A 25,506-nucleotide genomic window follows, 5' to 3' on the forward strand; every position below is an offset into this window, starting at 1 on the left:
TTTCAAGACTTTAAGAAATTGGTTCTTCTGGATCTTTAATTGTCAAAAAAGGACCAAACAAGACAATTGAGTGCTGGAAACAAAGAAAATGTTCTTCAGGTATAATAAATGCATAGCTATAGTGTCAAAGCCCTTGAAAGTGAATGTCCCCTCCTTTTCACCACCTAGTGAAGGTATTTACTTCTTTGCCTCCCACCCACTCTTGATTTGTAAGTGAATCCAAAAGTTGGCCTTACTTAGAAAAGTGCACTCAGGTGCTAATGCCAAGAATTATATATATGGGTGAGCAGAATGGGATGGGGGTTGGAAATACAGCAAGGTGATCCAGAACACCAGCCCAGAGCCCAGGTGTTCATGTTGGAATCCCAGCTCTGCCCTTGAAGCCTTGTGTCATCATGGCTGGCTATTTGACCTCTATAAATCTTAGGTTCCTCATGCAGAAAGTGGGGCTGATGACAGTACCCAAGTCATAGCACTGCTGTGAGATATAAATGAGCTTCATACACATTAAAGGACTCAGAGCTGTGCAGATACCACTTAGCATAAATAAATGTTACATCCAGGGTGTTTAACGTGGCTAATGAAACCACTCAAAATATTACAGTCTTACTTCCTGTCTTCTCTCCTGTCATGTTTAAAATACTTGAGAGGCCAAGCGCGGTGGCTCACGCCTATAATCCTAGCACTCTGGGAGGCCAAGGCAGGCGGATTGCTCGAGGTCAGGAGTTCAAAACCAGCCTGAGCAAGAGCAAGACCCCGCCTTCACTATAAATAGAAAGAAATTAATTGGCCAAGTAATATATATAGAAAAAATTAGCCGGGCATGGTGGCACATGCCTGTTGTTCTAGCTACTCAGGAGGCTGAGGCAGGAGGATTGCTTGATCCCAGGAGTTTGAGGTAACTGTGAGCTATGCTAACGCCACGGCACTCACTCTAGCCTGGGCAACAAAGTGAGACTCGGTCTCAAAAAAAAAAAAAAAAGGAAAATACTTGAGAAAGGGAAGTTGAATTGGGGATTTCAGAGCAAGAAGAAAAAAATGATGTGTTTGAAGATGTCAGGAGGTGGTCTAGGGTAAGAAACTGGTACTGTTTGTGCTGATAACGTGGCTTTCTCTAGAGCTTCACCTCTGATCATTGTCAGGCTACCAGTGATGGCACGAGAGCCCTGGCTGCCTTTTTTTTTCCAATTATTACCGCACAGTAATGCATATTTGCGCCTCCTCTAGAAGGTGACCAAGTGAAATCAAGAGTGAATATCTGATCATTTGACTCCTGGTAACCTTTCTAGGGACAGCAGGAGTCAGTGAACTTTGCAAGTTAATGTTTACATGAAGGGTTATTTGTACATTGCATTTATCTAGGATGGTGCTCTTAGAATTGGGATTTTTACAGACCAGTAAAATACCCAGAATTACTTTTGAAGATAGCAGAGCTTTATAGTTTGCTAAGAAAGGGAAAGTGAAAAACATCTGTCATGTGAAAACACTATTATTTTAAAAAGGGGTGTGTTTATATGTACATGTTTGTACTGCAAAATGTGTACTTCAGATTATGAAAGATATTTTAAAATCAAATAAATCTGGCTTTATTTTTTTAAAAAAATCACATTTTTGGGTTTTGTTTTCTTCAGTTCATCACAGACTGATAAAAACTTTCCTGGATGAGGAGTGATCTTTATTTATACCAGTGTTTGAGAGTATGAATTTAGACTATCCTGTTCTCACTTGACTTTACATTATTTAGTATTTGGGGTCAACAATGCTGTTTTTAAGAATAATCAAGTTTTTATATGTATTTAAATAAGTGGATCTGTGCAGTAATCATGTGCATTATTTTGTGAACATAAATCTTTGAGGGACACAAGATATATAAATAGGTTAAATGGGATAAATATTTTGAACACTGGCCATGTTAATGCACATTTTCCAGAAACTTGAGAGAAGCCTTATGTAGTGAATGAAAAAAATTAATGTTTTGGAAATGGGGTTGTTAGAAGAATAAGCTACAGACTGCAAATATTCTTATTTCCTGCAAAAATATGGTTTCTCTTTTTTTGTTGTTGCAGCCAATTGACTTTGAAGCAAATAGGATGTTTGTCCTTACTGTTGCTGCAGAAAATCAAGTGCCATTAGCCAAGGGAATTCAGCACCCACCTCAGTCAACCGCAACTGTGTCTGTTACAGTTATTGATGTGAATGAAAACCCTTATTTTACCCCAAACCCTAAGATCATTCGCCAAGAAGAAGGCCTTCACGCCGGTACCATGTTGACAACTTTTACTGCTCAGGACCCAGATCGATATATGCAGCAAAACATTAGGTATGAAATGCCATTTATGGTGTGTTTTTATCGTTTACATCGTGTTCTCTGCTGTGCATAAAATTTTTTTCAATTTACTATTTGAGTAAGAAATTTTCATTGGAACTAAAACTACTTATTATAAGATAATTTAAAATTCTCTGATGAATTTTCCTCTCGGTAAATTCTTGACTGTATTAGATAGGAAATACAAGAATGGATCTTACTCATGTATTATTTGAAGAAGAAAAAAAATGCCTCTTGCCTCTTTGTTTTCGCCACCTTTCCTTTTTTTAAAAAAAAATATTTAATAATTATTTAGCCTCTGCCTTTATATCAAACACCACAAAAGGTTCTACAGTGAGTAAATGAGAAACTGTCAGAGGCTTATAACATTTATCTCTCTCCTCCACGCATCGTGAAGAAAAGAAAGCTCTTGCCAAAACCAAGATCTAAGAGCTAATTATTTTCATCCCTTACCTGTACAGTAGTTATTAGACTTATAAAACATATCTATAAAGATTTCCAACCTCAGCAAAATCTAATTTATCCTTCCTGATACAGGAGTAAATGGATGGCAGAGCCCGCCCCACACGACTGTTACCCATAGCTGGCGATGATCATTTTTAGAATGAGCTTATATTTTATTTAACTTCTTACAGAACCGCTGCTAACAGATAACTGCATATGTTCTCCATTTCCCTATACATCGAAATCAAGATAGTTAAATAGCCAATTAATAGGTGCATTGAAATCCTACAGCTTTTACCTCTCAGAACATAGCATGTTTTCTCCAGTCTATACATTGGTTATCCAAGCTTGAAAAATTAAACCCTAGCCTGAATAAAAAAGGAATTTAAGCTAATAAATCCACTGATACAGACTCAGGACTGGGACTTCATTGGAAAGGGTTGGAAAGGATGTAGACCTGAGGCTTGGCCCAGTGTGGAACCCAAGTAGGAATGGGATTATGGAGATCTCTTGCCATTGTGGCTTCATCTCTGCAATGACAAGGTGGTAAATGTTTTAGGAGTGTTCTGTGATATCCAACATCTATTATAATTTCTCTTAAGTCTTATACATTAGGACTACTGTTTATTTACGTGTATTTGAGCTATTTTGTCTGCATCACTGATATCTGTTGGCCTGGACAAGAGCCTAAAGAGATCTGTCCAATCTGCGTTGGCCCACAACAGAGAGACTGTGCCCCTCAAACACCCATAGAATGTTTCTTGTGTATCTGATCAAACACAACCTTAACATGCCTCCCAGATCACTGTCACAGAAATACTTTTCTATGCTAAAGCTGTATTTCCAACCATCATCTACAAATATGCGAGTTAATGAGCCGGTTGCATTTGGAATTCAACCTGTAAAATATGCTTTATTTTTTAGGTTTCATATCAAAAAATTAAACTTACTGCACTTCCATTTTATAGATACACAAAATTATCTGATCCTGCCAATTGGCTAAAAATAGATCCTGTGAATGGCCACATAACTACAATTGCTGTTTTGGACAGAGAATCGCCAAATGTGAAAAACAATATATATAATGCCACTTTCCTTGCTTCTGACAATGGTACGTAATTAAATACATTCACTGTGTTATTTTATATGTTGATTGAAGAGAGTAGATGTACAGAAATACATGCACCAGAGTTGCGGTTTTTCTGTAAGACTCAATTACCTAGAAAACTGACCTTTATTACACTAAGAGCTCAACTTTTATTTTCCATTTCCAATGGGCTTTCTATGACATACTTCCCTGTCTTCTGTAATGAAAATTATCAATGTCCATACACCTTCCCTCTTAGCCTGGCACTGTGATTATAAACCTTTGTTGTCTTATACCCTGCCACATTTTGATACCTTCAGTCTGTCATCACTGGCCCTAAGACACAGTGTTCTTTGAGTTGTTCCTTTGATATTTCTTCCAGTCAGTCTGTTTGCTGCCATCAGTATGTGTGTCTCTAGCAATCTTCCTTTTTCTAATTCCCTGGTTTCAACTGCCGTGGGCTAGGAAACTCTTAATTTTGTGCATAAATTGAGATAAGTGAGTAGCGAGCTTTAGGGTGTTGGTTTTGGAACATACATATATTTTGGCACCTTATTTATTTATTTTTTTTCTTTCTGAGTCTCTGCTGGGTTTTAATTGGTTGAGATTAATAGAGGAGCACTTTCTTTTTCAGCTACGTAAGATAAAAGAGACTTATGTACACCTGGTGATGGGCATATTTTACTTTGTTAGCTCTCAGTGTGATGTGTGTTTAAGAGTGCAAGCTCTGGAGTTCTACCTGACCCCCTGGGTCCAGACTTTAGCTCTACTACTTCCTAACTGTGGGATTGGCAATGAGGTTTTAAATCTCTTGGTTTCCTTTTTTGTTAAATAGAGATAATGTTATCAGTACCTAACTCAATGTTTTGAGGAACATATAATGGCTTCTATTTAAAGCATTTAAAACAGTGCCTGGTACAAACTAACCACTCAAATATTTCTATTACGTGTTCATCATCGTTTCAAAACTGAATCATATATATATATATATATATACATATATATAATATATATATATTTCTTTCATATATATATATATATTTCTTTTTCTTTTATTTTGAGATAGGATCTTATTCTACAACTCAGGCTAGAGTGCAGTGGCATCATCATAGTTCAATGAAACCTCAAACTCCTGTGCTTAAGCAATCCTCCTGCCTCAGCCTCCCAAGTAGCTGGGACTATTGGTGTACACCACCATAGCCGGCTAATTTTTCTGTTTTTAGTAGAGATGGAGTCTCACTGTTGCTTAGGCTGGTCTTGAACTCCTGATCTCAAGGCTGGTCTTGAACTCCTGATTCTCCCAATTCGGCCTCCCAAAGTGCTAGGATTACAGCCATGAGCCACCATGTCCAGCTCACATCTATATTTAAAAATATTTTTAGTGTTAAACTATGCATGTTGCTATTTAATAAAATAGGCTTCCATTTGGTAGTTAAGATGTGCAGTTTGAGAAACATTACCTATCAATACTTTTGATAAGAACAATTTCAATGAGGCTTTCCAAATCCCGTATAACAAGATTCAGTGAGATTACTATCTGTAGTAAATCTACGTGGTGACAGAGCCAAAGCAATATTTCTTATGCTTTCTAATGTAGGACCTCCTGTTCAAATGTTTAAAGTTGTAACTTTGTAGGAATAGCCTCTGCCATCGAACATCAAAACATAGCATTAGTATCTATTTTATGCTGTTTTTGCCATAGCTTTCCTCTACAGTAGAACTTAAAGTAATACATCTTCAATCATGCTGTTGAGATTTAAAGAGCCATAAAATTATATGTATGTATGTTGGTTGTGAGTTACAACCAGATTTCTCATTCATTAAGGTGGATTGTTTTCTAATCGAAAGAGCATTTGATATGGGAGAGAAGTGAGCTGTTAAATCTATGTAGCTTTGATGCTTTGCAAATGCACTTGACTTTATATCACGAGGCTAAATTTGGAGGCCCAGTTCTTCTTCTTTATGATTGGGCAAGCTTTTATACTCTCTGTACCTTAGTGTCATTATTGATAAATCATTTTGTTGGTTGCCTATTCTATAAAGTTGTTATAAGATCTAGAAATATTCAATGTGATAATAAATATGAAGATTGATTAAACTATCGAGTATCATAGTGATCATGGTGGTAGTCAAATATTATAACAGCCACTGTACCCCTCCACTTTAACACTCCCTGCTCTCAGGACCATCGTGTTCCTCAAAGAGCTTGGTAGAGATTCCTCCTGATCCCATCCTTAGTACTGTGTGTGTGTTCACCTTTCTAGTTGCATGACTTTGGGTAGGTCACTTAAATCTCTTGGCTTCACTAGGCGTCATTATTTTTAAAATATTTATAATATAGCAGAAGCCAAATCACATTGGGTAGATTATCATATAATGTTGTAGAGACAACATTTCATACTGGAACGAGAATGGATTTGGGGCCGACCAATCCTTAGTTACAATCTATCACTTCTAACAGTGTATGGCCAATAGAAGTTTACAGACACTCAGATTCTCGTCTGTTTAAACCTGCTGATGGGATTGCAATGAAATAATGTATATAGAGCAACCTAATACGTTCTCAAGTAGGTAGTTGGTTGGTCAATAAATATCGTTTCTTTTCCCCATGGTGTTTCCTCCCAAGATAAGGTCTGTGGGTTCACTATAATATCACTGGTCTGGAGACTCTTTCAATAGGTTGTAGCTGTGTTGGCACTTTCACACCCATGCCTTGGTTCTCCGTCAAGAGTAGGGTCCATAAGATCATGAGCCCTATGTTCTCCATTTCTGGAGGAGTGTGGCCTACACGGGCCCTGAGCGATGGGCAGCACGGCATGGAAACCCACAGCAAGGGCATTCATTCTTTGCCACCATGCTCAGCTCCTCCAGAGCAGCAGTGGGAGCTCAGGGTCATTCTAGAACGGAAGCAAGAAGTACTTTTACTCTGGAAACAGTTTGTCCAGATGCTGTGGCAACTAGATTTTTTCCAAAGTTACACAGTGATAAGGGCAAGAAGCTTTGAGAATTTCATCCTAATCGAGGCTCATTGGAGAGAACTGCTCAGCACTGGTTTGTGATTTTTCTCCCTTTTAAGGAATTCCTCCTATGAGTGGAACAGGAACGCTGCAGATCTATTTACTTGATATTAATGACAATGCCCCTCAAGTGTTACCTCAAGAGGCAGAGACTTGTGAAACTCCAGACCCCAATTCCATTAACATTACGGCACTTGATTATGACATTGATCCAAACGCTGGACCGTTTGCTTTTGATCTTCCTTTATCTCCAGTGACTATTAAGAGAAATTGGACCATCACTCGGCTTAATGGTAAGAACAGGTTAATTATTTGGATATATGTGCAATTGAGAGGCATGAAGCCTGGTATGAAAAGTTAATTTTTATGTGCTTCGTAATCTTCTCATTAAACATATTTTAAAAGCTACTTAAAATTTAAATAAGATATCAAAAGACTTTAAAGCCCAAAAGTTCTTCACAATGCAGCATAGTCGCAATCTACTTTATGCATACTATTAGGTCGTAAATACATGCTGGAAAATGCTGTGTGTTTTTCATCACATTACGTATTAATTATCAAACTGTATTTTTTTCCTTTTTTCCTATAGGTGATTTTGCTCAGCTTAATCTAAAGATAAAATTTCTTGAAGCTGGTATCTATGAAGTCCCCATCATAATCACAGATTCGGGTAATCCTCCCAAATCAAATATTTCCGTTCTGCGCGTGAAGGTTTGCCAGTGTGACTCCAACGGGGACTGCACGGATGTGGACAGGATCGTGGGTGCCGGGCTTGGCACGGGGGCCATCATCGCCATCCTGCTCTGCATCATCATCCTGCTCAGTGAGTACTTGGACTGTCTTTTACATTTCAGTTCCTTTTGCTTCTGGGACGTTCAGCAAAATCACTTGTGGCTGTTGCCCGGCACAGTCACCTAACAACTCTCTTTGGCCTCTGAGCATTTTCTTGCCAATCATATGTGGGACGGCCAAGTCCACTTTAGAATGAAAAAAAAAAAAAAACCCTGAGCATAGTTTGAGGCACTTACAGGCTTGCAGTAAGCCTCATTGGCAGGCCTCCACCCCTGCTCTCTCACCCTTTCCCGACGCTGATTGCTGGGAGCGCGGTCACAAACCCTTTTCATAGGAAAATGTTAAACAGTCCCAAGTTTGAGCACTTATCTCATGATTTGAGTATGAATTTATAGCCCATGGTTGATGATTTAGGAAAATAAGTATATTGCTTCCCTTCACTTTCCTTCATCTAAAGCGCAGTCAGCAACCTGCTCCAGTCATGCGAGCGTCAAGGTATTTGTTTCTGAAGGGCTGCGGAAAATGGTGAGATTGTACTTCACATACAGCACATTGGATAATAGAAATGATTACACAGCTCAATAAATTGTCTGCCTTTAGAGTAAGTGTAGATTAAGGAATTGCTCCTTTTTGAAGGTGCTTTGCAATCTTGGGTTCAATGGAATGCAAAAAATTAACCACTGGAAAGTACTTTAGGAACCACTTCTAAGTATGCAGGTTAAAAGAATAAATTGCCTGGGCCCTGAGTTTTATTGTGGAATAGCAGCAGGACTTAGTTTATTGCATGATCATGCTATGCACCAATCACTTTCTTGAAAACGTTGGCCATTTCTTTTATGTTTTCTCCATTTACAAGTGTTCTGGCAATTTAGAATTCTGTCCCTTTATTCTAAGCAATTACTATAGAAGCCTGAGCATTTTTTACTTCCTGTGTGGAGACTACTTTGGCTATAATTTGAAACCTGCATGCTATACTAATAATCCACTTGCTAGATTTAGCCCTGGAACAATGGCAAATGAGATCATGTTATCTGGCTTTAAAAGGAGGATATTTACTTTTATGGCCAATAATAAAAATGTGCTCAAATCGGAGCCATTAAATCTTTTGCTTCAGGATGTAAACTGATATCCCCAGATTTTAGACAGAATTCGTTCATAGATGTGCACTTTGGGACATGCTTCCATTTCAACTGAAATGTGCCATAGATGCCAATCTTATCAAGAAAGACTTAGGTGTGATGGATGATAGCAATGAAGAAGTGACTTTGGCATTTTGAAGGAAAATGAATCGGTGTTGATTTTAACATCAACTCTCTGGAAAATTTACAGTTTTAGACCTGGCACAAAATGTAAAGCACGAAAGCCTAATGTTATTTCAGTGCTGAAACTAATCCCCTAGCCTTCTTGGCTGAAACATGCCGTTTGATACGGAAGAGAATGCAGAATAGTGAGGCAGAACCACGCTGGCCTCTGGGAGTCAAAAAATTCCAGGATCCAATTGCTGACCCGGTTCCAAATTACTACCCAAGTCATCTAGGCAAGCCTTGTCCCCCTGGAGAAGTGCCAGCCTCTGTAAATTTGGGAGCATAACAATGACTGACCAACCTGAATAAAACAGCAAGTGACAATTTAACTTACTGCTGTTTTGTGTCCTTAGACTTCACGGAACACTCTGTTAAGGGCATCTGTCCTCTAGCAAGTCGAAGTGAAGATAGAAAGCTATTGTCCCCAGGTGGAGGTGATAAAACTGAGGACAGAGACATTCACCAAGTGAGTTTCCAGTGTAGCAAGAACTGGAACGCACCTTCACACCCTAAACGGTGCTTGGGCCTGCTTTGTCTCATTTCTCTTAATGTGAGGCCAGAAATAGATAATAGAGTGAAAGATGCTTTCCAAGTCTTGGACCCATATAAGGTATTAGTGTTGACTATGATGAGTAGGCAGGTCAGGCTTTAAAAATGACAATATTATGTATTTACTCTTCAGTCCTCGTTCTGATGTTTGTGGTGTGGATGAAACGCCGGGATAAAGAACGCCAGGCCAAGCAACTTTTAATTGATCCAGAAGATGATGTAAGAGATAATATTTTAAAATATGATGAAGAAGGTGGAGGAGAAGAAGACCAGGTGAGCAATATTTTAAATCCCTTTAAAAGGAAATTTTGTGATCATGTAAAATAAATAGCGGGAAATGTTAATACACACAGTAAGAAAATGGTATCAGGTTCCCCATCTGTTATTGGTCACTTGGTGAGTTCTTTCCTATGTCTGTTGCACATTTCTTGAATTTTGTTTTCAATGTGCCAAATGTCATTGTGTTTATTTTGTAAGAAAATCTTTAATATTGTTTCAAGGATCCTAGGATTTAAACCCAATTCCAGTTGTATTTGTACTAATAAAAACATTTTTTAACAGTTTTTCTTCATTAGGTAACCAAAATAGAACTAAAAGTAGCTTCTACATTGGATCTAGATATTTATATGTATGATAGAAAAAACACCAATACTGTTCGTTCCACAAATTGTTAAGAAGCAAATCCAGTATTCCAGGCACTATTTTAATACCTGAAAATATCTTGGTGAGCAGAATTAACAAGTATCTGCCCTCAAGAGTCTTACTTTCCTGAGAAATATTTGAAGTTAGAGACAACATCTAATTCATCTTTGTGTCTATAACGTTTGCCATAGACCTTGGCTCGTGGTGGTTGTTCAATAGATATCAAAATTCCCTTCTGGCTGTTAAATAATGTGAGCTCCCATATCATTATATACATACGGGACAGCGTACTTGTTCATGGATAAGAATGACCAATAAATGGAAAACAAAGATCTCCATCTGCTCTGAAGCAACATTTTAGACGTTATCATAGCTGACATTTATAAGGCCTGCACTACACACCAGGCATTCTGCTGAGTACATAAAGTGCTGCTATCTCTTAAATCTTTGAAACCTGTTGCATTAGTACTGTGAATAGTTTCCACTTTTGTAATAGAAAACCCAGGCTGGCTTCTACAAAGTCATACACCTAGAGAGTAATAGATGCAGTATTTGAATGCAGGTCTATCTGACGTTACAGCCTGAATTAACTACTGTGATATAGTTCCTCTTGAAATTTTGTGGAAGAACAGTAATATAATCCATGAGAATCGCTATGACAGGTAATTTTTAAGATACATTTGATACTAATGTCATTTCTCCTTACTAATGCAAACGTCAGAGATAATAGGCTGAGAAAGAACCCAGAATTCTTGGGTTTTGCATCATTATCTGTAAATGAAAATGTATTCCATCTTAAGTGCCTATGTAGGCATTAGCAATAGGGCTGTTAATTAAATAAAAGCAAATTTTTATGAATGTATTTTTTCTCCTCCACTCCTTTGAGGAAATGATATATCCATTTTTTTTTTTTTTTTACAAAGCACATTCACATCCATTATCGTTTAATCTTCGTGGCAGCCCGTTAGAGTTTTCCATTTTACATCTGCGGAAAGTTGCGTGATTTGCTTTCAGAGTTTGTAATGGGCAGAGCCAGGACTCGCACCTCATGTTCTGATTCCAGGGGCTGTGCTTGGTTTCTAAGACCTCAACTGTCTCATTTAGAAGAGATGCATATTTAAAATATATTGAAACTTGACTCATGTGTGTAAAGCTGTTTTGAATACTGACTAATTAAAGTGGCTCTATAAATATACCTTAGGGTGTTTTGCTTATAGATGTCGTTGACTATTAAAGTTCATGTTTGGATTCATCATTCAATTAATCTATCCTTTCACTTTTCTAGGCTGTGTTCAAGATCAACAAACATATATTGATCACATTCTCTCATAATTCTTCTTCTCCCCGTACTTTATTTTTCATGTCATTATGCATGATTTTCAAGGCAGAAACCTAAATGATGTAGCTTCAGCAAAAACAGTGATAGAGAGACACCAGTAATAACGAGATGCTACACAACATTGGAGGCCCAGACAGGCAAGAACCAAGATAGTTCTCAACATCTTAGGGACGAGGCTAGTTTAACCTTTCTTCTTTCTCCCTCCCAATCCCTTCAAGAAATTGTTTAATAAGTCTTTTTTTGTCCTCACTATTATTTTTTTATTTATTAGAGCACCATATTTTAGGTAACAATAAATTTTAATCACAATTAAGAGAGCAAAATAGAAGTCATAAAATTACACAAAACATTACAGGTGAGATTAAGTACATTACAGTTTAATTTATATAAAAGATATCCTTTAGGGAATATAAGAGGTTAAAATTATAGCCCTAAATTGTACAGGTTTTTTCCCTCCATACTTATTTATCTTTCAAAGGTAGCTAAAGCTAAACACAACTTGAAAAATGTACAAACTAGTGAAGTATTACCATTGAAAGAATATAGTAACTCTTAAGATAAAAATAAATATAAGAAAAATACATTATTAAAATATAAGAATAATGAATTTAAATAATTATGTTATGAAGATCACATAACTAATTCAGAAATTCAAAACTATTACTTTACCATAAGGTCACTGATTACTTTTGTCTGGGTTTATATAACATTCACTCATTCATTATATTCAACAAATAATTATTAAACTCTCTTTATTCTCTAGGGAGATCGTGTTAAATCTTACCTGTTACAAGATTTGTTAAAATCATGGTCATACGCCTTCAACTTCTTCTTTTCCTGATCTCTAAAGGGTTTTGTTTTGTTTTCTTATTTGTTTGTTTTGCCCCCAGCTAAACTCTTGAGCATGAACGTGCTGTTTCCTACCCACTTCCCCAATAGTCCAAGGATTTTTCTAGAACCTTCTCTGTATTCTTTTATTTTTTTTTATTTGATACTGACCTTCCTGTGGTGTCTTTTTGTATCCTCTTGGTTCTTTGATGGAATTGTGGTCTAGATCCAGAGCCTCTGCTCATCTCTGATCCTCTGCTGTGGTTTCCATACGCGCTTCTCATTATAGACAGTTGTGACAAAATTACATAATGGGTTTTTAAGCATCTAATCTTTACCTCATAGCAACGGAACGAAGTATGTGGTGTAGGAATGCTACACCAAGGGTTCTGTCTCCTCTACCTCAAAGTGGTTCATGAAATTCATTCACTTATTTCCGTCTCCAAGGCCATTACTGGCACCTCCATCCTGCAAGAGCTTCCTAGCGGGCATCTTGTCTCTGCTGTAACACCTCCATCCACTCCCTGGAATTCGTCAAATCTAAACTTCTTTGTTAGCATCACAGCTCTTCAGCCCTGCACCCAAGTAAGGTGTACCTTCACCCAGTAAGGAAGGCGCGTGGGAAAGAGTTGGTGGCAGATGTCCTCAGGGTGCAAATTCCTCAAGCCGTTCCACTCATGGAGACTGTTTCCTTCAAAGTGTAGCTGGTTTGTCCTTATGCGTTTTAATCGCGGATTTCCTTCTTCTCCCTCTTTCTCCTCCTCCAGGAATAAGAGCAGCTATGGGTCTTCTTTTTCCTGGAAATGGCTTGTCAGTTTCTCTACATTCATTTAGTTAGGCCTTATTTTGTTCTTAGCCTCAGTTTGTTCTTTGATGTTAGAGTATGAAAAATAGTCTCCTGACTTTCCATATCCCAACCAGAAGCAGAAGGCTTCCTCTTTTTTTTTTTCTTTCTTGTTAATGCTTCTTTGCTCTTTTTATTTTTTTTTATTATTTTATTTTTTTATTTCGGCATATTATGGGGGTACAGATTTTAAGGTTTCAATAAATGCCCTTCCCCCCTCCCCCCACAAGTCTTAGTCTCCAGCATGACCATCCCTCAAATGGTGCACATCTCACTCATTATGTATGTATATACCCGCCTCCCTGCCCCCTCCCACCTGCCCAATACCCTATTACTGTATCCCAAGAATGGAAAAACAAGCACCACATATACTCACCAGCAAACTGGTATTAACTGAGCAGCACCTAAGTGGACACATAGGTACTACAGTAATAGAAGGCTTCCTCTTAAACGAGAGTGTAACCACCACTCTTACCAGCAAAGAACATTTCCAGCACCATAGATGCTTCTGTTGTCTCCCACAACAGGCAGTGTGCTCTCTGCCAAAAGTAACCAGTCCCTTTTATTCCTATCACTGTACATTAGCATTCCCTATTTTTTAATTTTATGTAAGTAAATTTTATGTACATTTTATGTAGGCTTCTGTTACTCATCATTATATCTGTGATAGTCATCCATGTGGTATACAGAAGTAGTTCATTTTTGCCATTGCCCAATAGTATTGTGTTATGAGAATTAGCCACATTTTATTTATGCATTCTATTACACATGGACCTTGGAATTCATCCAGTTGGGTTATCATAAATAAAACTGCTGTGAACATTCTTGTGCATTTTTATGGTGCATTTCTGTTGGTGTGTGCACAGGAATGGAATTTCTAGATTGTAGCGTGTGTGTATGTGCTCCTACCAGTTTTCTAAAGTGATGGTACAGTTGACACTCCCTCCCTCCCCACGGTTGTGTATGTAAGTTTTAGCTGCCCCACATTCTCATCTTCACTAGCTCTTGGATTTTTTTCAATCTTTTTAAAATTTAGCCACTCTGCTGATGTCAGTCTAATTACAATTTCATTAGGATATTCCTGTTGACATATTTAGACTTTTGATATTTTCTTTCATGAGATTTCTGTTCAGCCTGTTTTTCTACTTTCCTATTGTCTGTCTTTGCCTTACTGATTTGTAGAGGTCCTAATTTATTATAGATAGGAGTTCTTTATCAGTTAAATATATTGTAACTATTTTCTCTCATTCTTTTTTACTGCCTTAATGATGTCCTCAGATGGACAGAAGTTTTTAATTTTAATGTTATCCAATTTATCAAATTTTTTTCCATTATGGTTAGTGATCTTATATCCTAATTTAGAAAAAAAAAAAACTTTGCCCCAAAGAAATGAATCCCATCCCCCCAAATTTATCTTCATATTATCTCTTTGAGGCTTTATTGTTTTACTTATCATATTAAGTCTATAATCTATCTGTAATTGATTTTTCATTTGGCATAAAATGTGGATCAAGACTTTATTTTTCTTTATGAATATCCAGCACCACTTTTTAAAAAGGTAACCCTTCACCACTGCATTGCAGTGGTTCATTGTCGTTGTAAAGCAGGTGATTATAGATGTATGGCTCCGTGAGCTTATCTGTCTGGTGTTCTGGGAGGTGCTACCTGTTCTATTTATCTATTCTTGGGCCAATCCTGTGTTGTTTAAATTACTGTAGCTTTTTCATGTCTTGATATCTGAGAGGTTAAATTCTGTGACTGTATTCATCAAGATTTTTTGGCAGATTTTCTTTTACTTTCTTTTCTTAAGAAAAAGAAACCATTTATTTAATTATCTTATGTTTTTAAGTATATTTAATCCAAGGACTTTGTTTTCTAAATAGATGTTATCACTTTAATTCTTAAAATCATTGTCAGTTTTTGAGTTCAGCTTTATCAAATATATTATATTTATTTTCCATAATTCACATGTAGCTCCCTGTTAGAAATTTTATTTCTTTGTAGTATGCATTAAGCCTTTTTGGCAGTGGAATATGATTCATAATTTTCATTAGTTTCTTGAAGATGTCATCTCTTTACAACAATGGATCTTAGAAATGGGACTGGTGCCATGCTGTGTTCTGGACATGTTTTAGGTCATTTTGATTACACACATGCTGGTATTTTACCGAGCATGTGTGTTACCTTAAGGTGTGGATAGGGATTGGGCCTTAGTAGGTGAACATGGCTTGTGATATCAGGCACTGGTCTAGTCTGCTGCATGTCTGGGCAGCCTTAAAGAATCATTTTTGCCGTTGCTGAATAGTATTCCACTGTCAAAATTAACCATGTTTTATTTATCCAGCTTTAAAAGTTAGACAAGTCTCAGAGTCAGTTTAGGTTGTTGATGGATGCCAGGTAATGACTGTGATTACAGCAAGAGCAGGTCTATATCAGCAGTTTCAAGAAGATTAGCCTGCAGCTGATTTAGCCGGATTCTCATTCTTCCTGCTAAGACAAAATATCCTTCTTACCAGCAGCTACCTGATTAGAAGGAAAACAAAGCAAAGCTGTCCTTTAAGAGAGTAGTTCTTATCTTCTCTGCCTTTGATTAGCATCCCTAGCTATTTAAGGTGTAAGTCAGGGTGTACAGGTTGCAAATTTGTTTAGCAAAACAAAAAGGAAAAAGGAAGGAAAGAACCAAGTAAGGGAAGGAGGGAGGAAGAAAAAAAGGAGGACAATCTCTATATCTGTTTTTCTTATCTTGTGTATAGTTATTAGAGCTTGTGGGGCTTTTATCAGAGCCTTTTAGCATAATGTCCAGTCTCTTTTCAGAGGGTGAGGTTCCTTCTTTATCTGTTTCACTGTTGTAATCACCAGGGCTTTTGCTGGTTAGTAAGACATGTTTAATTACCCTCATTAGTAAATGTCCTTCAGTGCCCTTTTGGCCAATGGGGTTGGTTGCAGATACACTATCGCTTTCAATGATTTTTGCATCTAAGTTCCTTCCATATCAGCATTGCTAATAAAATCAGGGCGAATGTGCCATACAGCCGATAGCTCACTTTCCCTGGGACCATCTTCTTTAAGCCCTGGAATAGGAAAGAGAAACTGTTAGCTTCCTGCTCTTTAAAGCTTAGGCTTCGTTACGATTATTCTGATTATTAAACATTTATCAAGTGTGCATTATGTTTACAACTTTAAAAACATCTGCTGAAATCACCTAACACTAAGCAGCTTCATTCTCTATAATAATAGCAAAAACCATTGTTTGGGGTACCCTGTGGATTAGGCACTGTACTAAGTACTTTAAATACATTATTTCATTTGCACTTCACATTTGTACAGCAAAATAGGCATATATTGTTGGAAATGGGAATGGTAAAGAACCATTTAAAGAGGTTTATTCTAAGCTGAATATGTGTGACCATGGCTCAGACAGCCATGCCCAAGAAGCCTTGAGCAAGTGGCCCCACCATGGTTGGGTTACAGTTTGGTTTTATACACTTTAGGGAGACACGAATTACACATAAAATCATAAATCAATGCATGGAAGGGCCTACATTGGTTGGGCCCAAAAAGGCAGGACATTTTGAAGCTGGGGGATTACAGGTTATGGGGGGGGTTAAAGATTCTTTGAGTTGTAATTGATTTAAAAAAAATGAAGCTTTGTCTAAAGGTTTGGAATGTTTTAAGTTAAGATAAGAATGTCTGTTAATCAGAGACAAGCCACCAGATATGGACATATATTGACGCTCAAGTGATCTATTAAATAGTGAATAGATGACTTGCAGGTGTGGTTTAACTTCTGTCTTACATGGCCTTAGGCCTGTTAATGATTTTGTATCTTATTGTTACAAAGAATAACTACAAAAAGGTACAGGGCATAACTAGATATGTCTGACCTCCCTTTTCCTCGTGGCCAGAAACTCAGCTATAAGGTTTTGGGGGCGTCTCCTTGGCCAAGAGGGGGTCCAGATAGTTGGCTAGGGGGCTTACAATTTTATTTTAGTTTATGGAAAGTAGCAAAGTGTAGTTTAAATCCTTGCCTAAATCCAAAGAAGATAGTGTCTACAATATCATATCCCAGCTTGGCAAAGCTCATGCTCAGCCAAGGCAAAGAAAACACTGACTTTCAGGAAGCCACTTGAATTCACCAGAAGGCTCTGCCATTCTCAAAGTAGACCCAGCAGCTTCCTCTGCTCTCAAAATTTGACCTTGAAAATTCACCATTCCCAAGACCTTGGCCTGTTGTGAGAAGTCTTGATCTACGAAAGGAGGTGCTGGTCTTCATGTTCGGGGGTTCTGCAAGTGACTATCAGCAGACACTAGGACCCCTTAGACCAGGAATGGTGGCTCAGGGGAGCAATCCCAGCCATAAGGGATCAGAGCTTATTGTCTCCACAGGCAGAGTTAACTCGTTAGAGACTAAAGCTGACACTGAGCAGAGCAGGTCACGACAGGAGGCTGAGTGGCTGCTTAAAGGTTCCAGGTCGGTTTTCTTTTGATCACTCTTGGATTCGTAGCCCATGTGATCCACTGGTCCGTCTGCTCAGACTCACTGCTGTCGCTGACGGCACCATCACAATGAGCTCTATCTTCTCGCAGTCTCTTCGGACGAGACCCAACACCACTTAGGCTCAGTAAACACTGTAAGGTTCACATCCCAGGACTGAGAAGACTCTGCTTGAATTATCACATGTGGCTTTTTAAGTTTTAGGGACTGACTAGGGGCTAGTTTTTTGGCATCTGAGATGGTTCTGAACTCTCAGAGAAAGTACCTCAATAGTTTGGGCTGCTATAACAAAATACAATAAACTAGGTAACTTATATACAATACAAATTTATTTCTTATAGTTCTAAATGGTGGGAAGTCCAAGATCAAGGCACCAGCAGATTCCATACCTGGTTAGGGCTCACTCTGTGCTTCATGCATGGTACCTTCTTGCTGTGGCCTCACATGGTGGAAGGGGCAAATAGGCTTCCTTGGTCTTATTTATAAGGGCACTAATCCCATTCATGAGAGCTCCACCCTCATGACCTAATCACTTCCTAAAGGCCCCAGCTCTTTTTTTTTTGTTGTTATGAAGTCTCGCCATGTTGCCCTGGCTGGACTCAAACTCCTAGGCCCAAGCAATCCTCCCACTTCAGCCTCCTGAGTAGTTGGGACTACAGGCACACACCACCACACCTGGTTAGCTAACTGTTTAATTTATTTTGTAGAGGTGGGAGGTTTCACTATGTTGCTTAGCTGGTCCCCAACTCTTGGCCCCAAGCGATCCTCCTGCCTCAGCCTCTCAAATGGTGGGATTATAGGCATGCCCCAACCCACCTGGCTCCCAACCTTCATACTGTTGTTGCACTAGGGGTTAAGTTTCAACATGAGAGTTTTGCGGGGACACAAACATTCAGACCATAGCAGTATCTAATACCAACCCGGATGGTTTGGGAGACATGTCTAAAAGATAGATTCTGTATCACTTTAAAGAAACAGTTCACAAACTGGGGATCTTTTCATACATAGTCCATGACTGTTTTATTTAGCTTGCAGAGTTCAAAAACTAACAATAATCACATGAAATTCTTGATTCCCAATCCTTTCAAAAACTGAAAGATCTAGAAACATGGCCTGCATTCTGACAACATAACAATTATTGGAAACAAAATAGAGGCTCTGTCTCTTTAAGCAGGGCAATCATGTTCCAGTACATTTTCTTTTGGCATCATGCCAACTTTATTGTTTATTGATCTATGTTATTAGCCTGTACTTTATAGATACTTATTTTTTTTGCAGACCCTGGTTAAATTATATAATAATAATTAGGCTTTAGATTAACAAAAACAGATTTCTACAAGGAAGAGGTAGATTTCTAGGCTAGTTTGCTGCAGTACTGAGATAAGACAGAGGGAGGATTAGCCACAGAAAATATATTTAGCCAGATATATTAGTTAAAATAGACTAGCTGCTGTAACAAATTCTATTTCAGTGAATAGAAATGTTAGTCTAGTTGAAATGTGTTTCTTGCTTACTTACAGTAATTTGGTTCAGGTCTTGGGCATTTGGGATGGAGAAGGGAGGTCTGTTCCACTTCATACAGTCATTCGGGGAGCTAGGGTGCCAGTGGCTCTCCCATCTTCCACATGTGACTTCCAAGGTCATTCTAGCCATATGTATATGCAATTACTCAATGACAGCAGGGCCCCGGAGGATGATTTATAGGCTAGACCCTGGAAGTGGCACACATTACTGTCACTCCCAGTTCTCTGTGTGCCTAGAAAGAAGAATAAATGGCTTCAGAGATCAGCTGGAAGTTTCTACCACCTCTGGGTTAGGTGCCTGAGTTCAGAGAATCTTTCTGGGGACTCTAGGAGAACAGCATTTACCCCACCCACAATGGGTCGCATTGTTCTGACCATCCCTGGAAGCCAGAGGGATGCAGGTCGCTGGACACAGAGGGACACAGTAGGCAGCAACACACAAAGCCAGACACCACATGAGCATGACAAATAGCACGTAAAGCTCCCCAGAAACCAGGGAGGGAGATCTCCTTTATCTGGAGAAAGCTTCCAGTACTTTCTGTGATAATGTCTTCTTGATCAGGGTCCAGCACCTGTGCATGTAAGGAATCACATATAATTTTAGGATAAACAGAGTCATCATAAGAGTTCCTTTTAACAGCTTAGGTTTCTAGAACCCAGAAGTTCCTCCCTGTAATTGTTGTATGAGTGTCCATTGAATTTTTTAATAATAAAATTGATTTTTTCACACTTTTTTTTTTTTTTTTTTGGAACAGAGTCTCACTCTTTTGCCCCGGCTAGAGTGAGTGCCGTGGCGTCAGCCTAGCTCACAGCAACCTCAAACTCCTGGGCTCAAGCGATCCCCCTGCCTCAGCCTCCTGAGTAGCTGGGACTACAGGCATGCACCACCATGCCCGGCTCATTTTTTCTCTATATATTAGTTGGCCAATTAATTTCTATTTATAGTAGAGACAGGGTCTCACTCTTGCTCAGGCTGGTTTCGAACTCCTGACCTCAAGCAATCCGCCCGCCTCGGCCTCCCAGAGTGCTAGGATTAGAGGCGTGAGCCACCGTGCCCAGCCAATAAAATTGATTTGTTATGTGATTTGTGGAAATCAATCTCAATATTTAAGTAGATGAGATCCCTACAGTCTTGATGATACAAAAGCGTGCTGGGCAGAGTGCAGGTGCCTGAGGTGGGGTAAGAATCCACAGTTCTATGACCTGCGATTTGGCTTTTAGGAACAGGGACTTTGAAGTTCGATGACTCAGTTTCTCCTCTCATTGCCCCTCCCTTTTGCCTTTTAAACTGAAGTAGGATTGGACTTCCTGAACTTCTACGTCTATGCTATGCTATTTCACACTTTCTTGACTTGTTCCATGTCTCGCCCTGTCTAATTCTATCTAGTCATCACGATTCATCTCTAGGTATCTTGTCTTGGGGTCTCAGGCCTAATCAAGTGTCTCTGCTCTGTGCTCCCACAGCATCCTTGTCTAGCTCTATTTCGAGCTTTTGTGTCTAGTCCTGGTCTTGACCTTAAGCACTACAAGGGCGGGGACTTGTCATATTCATTTTTTATTCCAGTATCTAGGACAGTTGGCCCCGGGAAGACATGCTAGAATGTTAGTTGAACTGCATTGGCCTTCTTCCTGAATCTCTGACTTAGTTTGCAACTCTATCTGTAGGGTTAACTGTACCAGTACACCCCTGATAACTTTATTTTTATCCTTTGAGATCTCTGATGTCTTCAGGAAATGATGCCATTCATAATTGCTGGCATTCATTACTTGTTCTGTGTCAGGCACTTTGATGCTCTTACTTTGTGTGCCTTATACCTGATTGTGTGCCTGATGACCCTATGAAGGAGACACTGCTATGTGTATAGCTTTAAAACCCAGGTCTCTGTGACGTGAGAGATCAATCTCTTATGCACTGTGCTGGAGGTCATATGACAGGTGTTTTATTTTGTCTCGCTGGTCTATTAGCAGGCAGGTGTTACTGGGGAGGGCCAGCTAGGCTAGGTGCTTGGCCACAGTTTATTAGATGACCACTGGTAAACTGACTTTAGAATTGGTGAAGGCTAAGACACAATTAATTGATTAAGCTTGCAAAATTGACCACATTTTGACGTTAACAAAGTTAAAATCTGGAGAAACAACCTGAGCAGCCAGGATACTTTGCAAAAAATCTGGGTATACAATCTGGACAATAGGAAGTAAACTCTAAAATCTAGGCAGCATGCCTAGACAGAGGGAAGGGGCACAGGTACAAGAAAGCCCCTTGAGATCAAACCAGCTACTTTCTTGAAACAAAAGGTCTCTGCTTGAGCCAGAAGATCTCTGTGAACTTCCTGCCAATCTCAGGAACCAGCCTCAATGTGGGCAGCCAAGGCCAACCACTTGACTCAAGTGGAGAATGAAGCTGTATAATTCTACCATGGTATATTTGATTCCTTGAAATAATTGTTTTACAAAATCATTCTGCTTTATAAGCAAACTAACAGATGGCTGAATCTGGACATAACTGTGGAGACCACTTTAAACATTTTTGTTGTTGGCTAAAGCACACTCTGTTAAATGATGCTCCCAAGTTATTCATCCATTTTTATCCACCTGCAAACACTAGTATGTATTAGTTATTGAAAGAATTATGCTGATTTCTCAAAAGGAAAGTTTCACCAGGGACTGGGTTAGCACATTGTCATCCCCTTTTTGCATGCTATTTTCAAAACATTTGTGGACAGATGACATATATTGGTAGGCTGTAGATAGCATGTATCCTGAACTGGTTGGCATCCATTCCCTCCTGGTTATTTAGTATTTTTAATGTGCACATGATTGACTATTTTGTTTGCTATTCCTGTCACTCCATATGAATGAACATAATAATTTATGTAATTTGTTTTAATATTCATTTTCAATTATAAGTTTACTATATTTAGTTTTAGGGGAGTAAGTAGTTATCACTATCCTAGTAATAACAATGATAAAAATTTGAATGCCAAATATATATATTAGCATTTTGGGGAAAACAGCTAAGTTGATAACATGCTGTAGGCCAATGTTCCACCAGCTGCCAAATCCAGGAACTGCCTATTTTTATAAATAAAGTTTTATTGGGACACAGCCATGCAGCATGCCCATTGTGTACATATTGTCTGTGGCTACTTTCATGCTTCGGTGACAGCAGAGTTGAGACATTGTGAAAGACTACGTAGCTCAAAAAGCCTGAAATATTTACTATCTGGCCCTTACAGAAAAAAAGTTAGTGGAACTTTATTATAGTCTTATGCCATTTAATGGAGTCCTCATTATCTTTTTTGGCCAAATGTTGAATACTATTTTTTAATACATGTATGCTTTTATTTTTAATTGTGGTAAAATATACGTAACATTTAATTTGCCATTTTAACCATTTTTAAGCATACAACACTTTGGCATTAATTCACAGCATTGTGCAACCATCACCACTATGCATTTCCAGGATTTTTTCATCATCCTAAACTGAAACTTGGTACCCATTAAACATTAACTCATCATTCCTCCCCCAAGTCCCTGGCAAATACTGTTCTACTTTCTGCCTCTCTGAATGTCACTAATATAGCTACCTCATGTGAGTGGGATCATACAGTTTTGTCCTATAGTGTGCGTGTTTGGTTTATTTCACTTAGTAGCATAATGTCTTCAAGGTTCTTTCCTGGGTCAGAATTTCTCTTCTTCCTAAGCCTGACTAACATCCTATTGTGTCAAAGGTTGAATATTATTAAAGTCAGCACAGGAAATTTGTGTAATCTGCTCAGGGTTACACAGTTAAAATATGATGGAGCCAGCATTTGTTGAATCAAGGTACTCTGACTTCAGAATTCATTTTTAAAAATCAAATGTTGTGCTCCCTTTCCTATGCTGATTGTTATGTGTAAATTTATCTTAAAATGAAGAATATTCTTCCTTGAGAATTTCCAAAGTGATATGTCATAAACTAGGGAAGGATTTTGATTCTCTGCCACCATATTCCCAACCAAATGTTGTGCTTTCTTCATTGCCTATCTTTATGTTTCCTCCAAGATCAAATAATAAGTCATACTGAGATAGAGTGACTTTGAACATCATCTGATTGGTGACATGTTTTTTTTTTTTTTTTTGGTAAGGAGAAGTAGGAGCTTAAGGTGAAAACGTGGAAGTCACCATGCATTTAGATGGCTATACTTTTGTCTCCCAAGACCCACAATGCTTAGAAGGGTTAAGAAATGAGTTCATTTTTATAGGGCTGTATGTAACTAGATTGCATGGAAACAATGGGAAATTATAAATAATAGGAGAAAAATAGATGTTTCAGATTTCAGGAGACTCTTAAAATCCCGAAGGCTCTGTGTATCCACATCCTCCCTTCTTCCAGCAGTACCTACTTCACAGCTACTTACACCTTCACTTTCCATATTTTTTGTATTAGTTTAGATATTATATTAAGCTTCTATTATTGTTAAATGTGTCCTTTTAGAAGACATTAGACTAAAGCCTCTATGAGGTCAATGACCGAGTCTGTGACCCAAGAGATGCTTAGGAAAATATCTGTGCAGTTGAATTGAATTGTGTATTGGTTGCATTTTTCTAAAAGCATAAGCCATAATTTTACAATGGGAAATGAGTTGTGATAAGATTTCAGCAGTCCCAGTTTCTAAAATAGAAGCATAATTTTACACTACAAAGGATGAACCTGTAGCTCAGTCACAATTCTGAAAACAGGTAACGTTTTAAAAGGGCCTGTGACAGCACAACAGAAACAATAAGCCACGGAGCCAGAAACAGTACCCATGTTCCCTCTTCCTGGGGGACTCGGCCACCTCCCTTATGGGAAGTGGAAAACCAGCTACCGGTGAGATTAAAGTGTACATGAAAATAGAGAGTGCAGGGCCTCCGTCTGTATATTTTAAGTCCCCAAGTTATTTTATTTCTATTAGGTTTATGATTCAATCCAGGAAAGCTTTTAGCAAATCTTTTATTGGGGGGGACTTTAATAATCCATAGAATCTACTTAGTTTTCCACATCATTTCGCCCGTGTAGATAGTTACCATCATAACTATATTTCGCTTGGAAGAAAATCAGGTCGTGATGTAATTTACATAAAGCTTGCCAGGGTGTTTGACTTACTTGTCAGCAGTTGTATGGTAATGTGTTGACACCTCATCACTATTTTATTCAATTATTTTAATGCCAGGAGCAATAGAGGGAGAGATAATAATGTTCTTCTCTTCTGCCTTCCATTCCTTTTTGTGTCCCTCTGAGGAGTTTCTGGCCATTGCCACAGTCAGCTTTTTTCCAGATCCTTTTTTTTTTTTTCTTTAAAAATTTTGTCCATTTACTTTGATGTGAGTGTTTTTATTTCTCTCTGTCACTCCGCCTTGAAACGTTAAAAATGTTCACCTTATCTGTATGGGAATTTGAAGTCACTTGCCTTTGCTACTGTTAAAGGAAAATTTTCCACTCGTACGTATCAGCCCATGCCTGGGAGATAGCAAAACTCTCTTGTGTTTCAACACTGTTCTAACCAGTGGAGGCTGATAAAGGAACATGAACTTTGAGTGCCCTCTTCCATGTGCTAGACCCTTGCTGGGCCTAAGCAAAGAGTCTTCCTGTCTAAACAACAGTCTTATTTTAACCAACTATGCACAGACCTAAGAACTCATATCCAGAGTGCTAAAGCCCAAGGCCAAATGGGCGTAACCACCTTTGCCACCTTAAATTCTTCCTTCCAGTATTTAAAACCCCTGATGTTTTCCCACTTTGCAAACTATTTGGTGCATTTTTTTTTTCACTAGCAAATGACCCAAAGATGCAGCTTTTGATTGTTTATTTTGCTTGCTCTGGTAGTCTCTGGTTTATCCTTTGACGGTGCTTAACTGAGTCTGTGACCTTGGTCAAATCATTAACCTCTCTGAGCTGCAGTAATCAATAGAGTGGGAACAGTGACACCCACTTGGAAGGGTTTCTGTTTGGATTATGTGAGATAGCACCTGGGAAAGTACCTAGTAAAATTCCTGATGGATGATGAGCACCAAATAAAAGTGCTCCTTCTTTCATGCTCTCAGGCCTAAAAATGACATCTGGTACCTAGTAGTCATTCATGAACTGGTAAGTGAATGTTTTCACTCCCTGAAACGGGCTGATTGTATGATTCTATAGATTCTATCTGCTGTGTTGTTTTTGGAAATATTTGCCTGGGATTCCAGAATTTTAATTTATACTGATATAGTATTTTATTTTATTGTAATAGAACCAAATGCCCTAAGGTAGATCCCTGGCATCATTTTTCTGAACCAATTACATATCATTGCAAAT

At 38.5% G+C, this 25,506-nt stretch overlaps 1 protein-coding gene across 2 annotated transcripts in view; it reads left to right on the forward strand.

The window, feature by feature from the left end:
- CDH2 (cadherin 2) overlaps nucleotides 1-25,506 on the forward strand; it is a 212,983-nt gene that overhangs the window by 169,275 nt on the left and 18,202 nt on the right. For both annotated transcript variants that reach the window (XM_012737106.2, XM_012737107.3), the window contains 5 exons: nucleotides 2,067-2,320; nucleotides 3,739-3,881; nucleotides 6,934-7,167; nucleotides 7,464-7,697; nucleotides 9,653-9,792. In XM_012737106.2, the coding sequence (XP_012592560.1) occupies nucleotides 2,067-2,320; nucleotides 3,739-3,881; nucleotides 6,934-7,167; nucleotides 7,464-7,697; nucleotides 9,653-9,792 (1,005 nt within the window). The remainder of the gene's footprint in view (nucleotides 1-2,066; nucleotides 2,321-3,738; nucleotides 3,882-6,933; nucleotides 7,168-7,463; nucleotides 7,698-9,652; nucleotides 9,793-25,506) is intronic.

Source organism: Microcebus murinus, chromosome 17 (assembly GCF_040939455.1).
Source record: "Microcebus murinus isolate Inina chromosome 17, M.murinus_Inina_mat1.0, whole genome shotgun sequence".
In the NCBI taxonomy this organism is placed as follows: Eukaryota; Metazoa; Chordata; class Mammalia; order Primates; family Cheirogaleidae; genus Microcebus; species Microcebus murinus.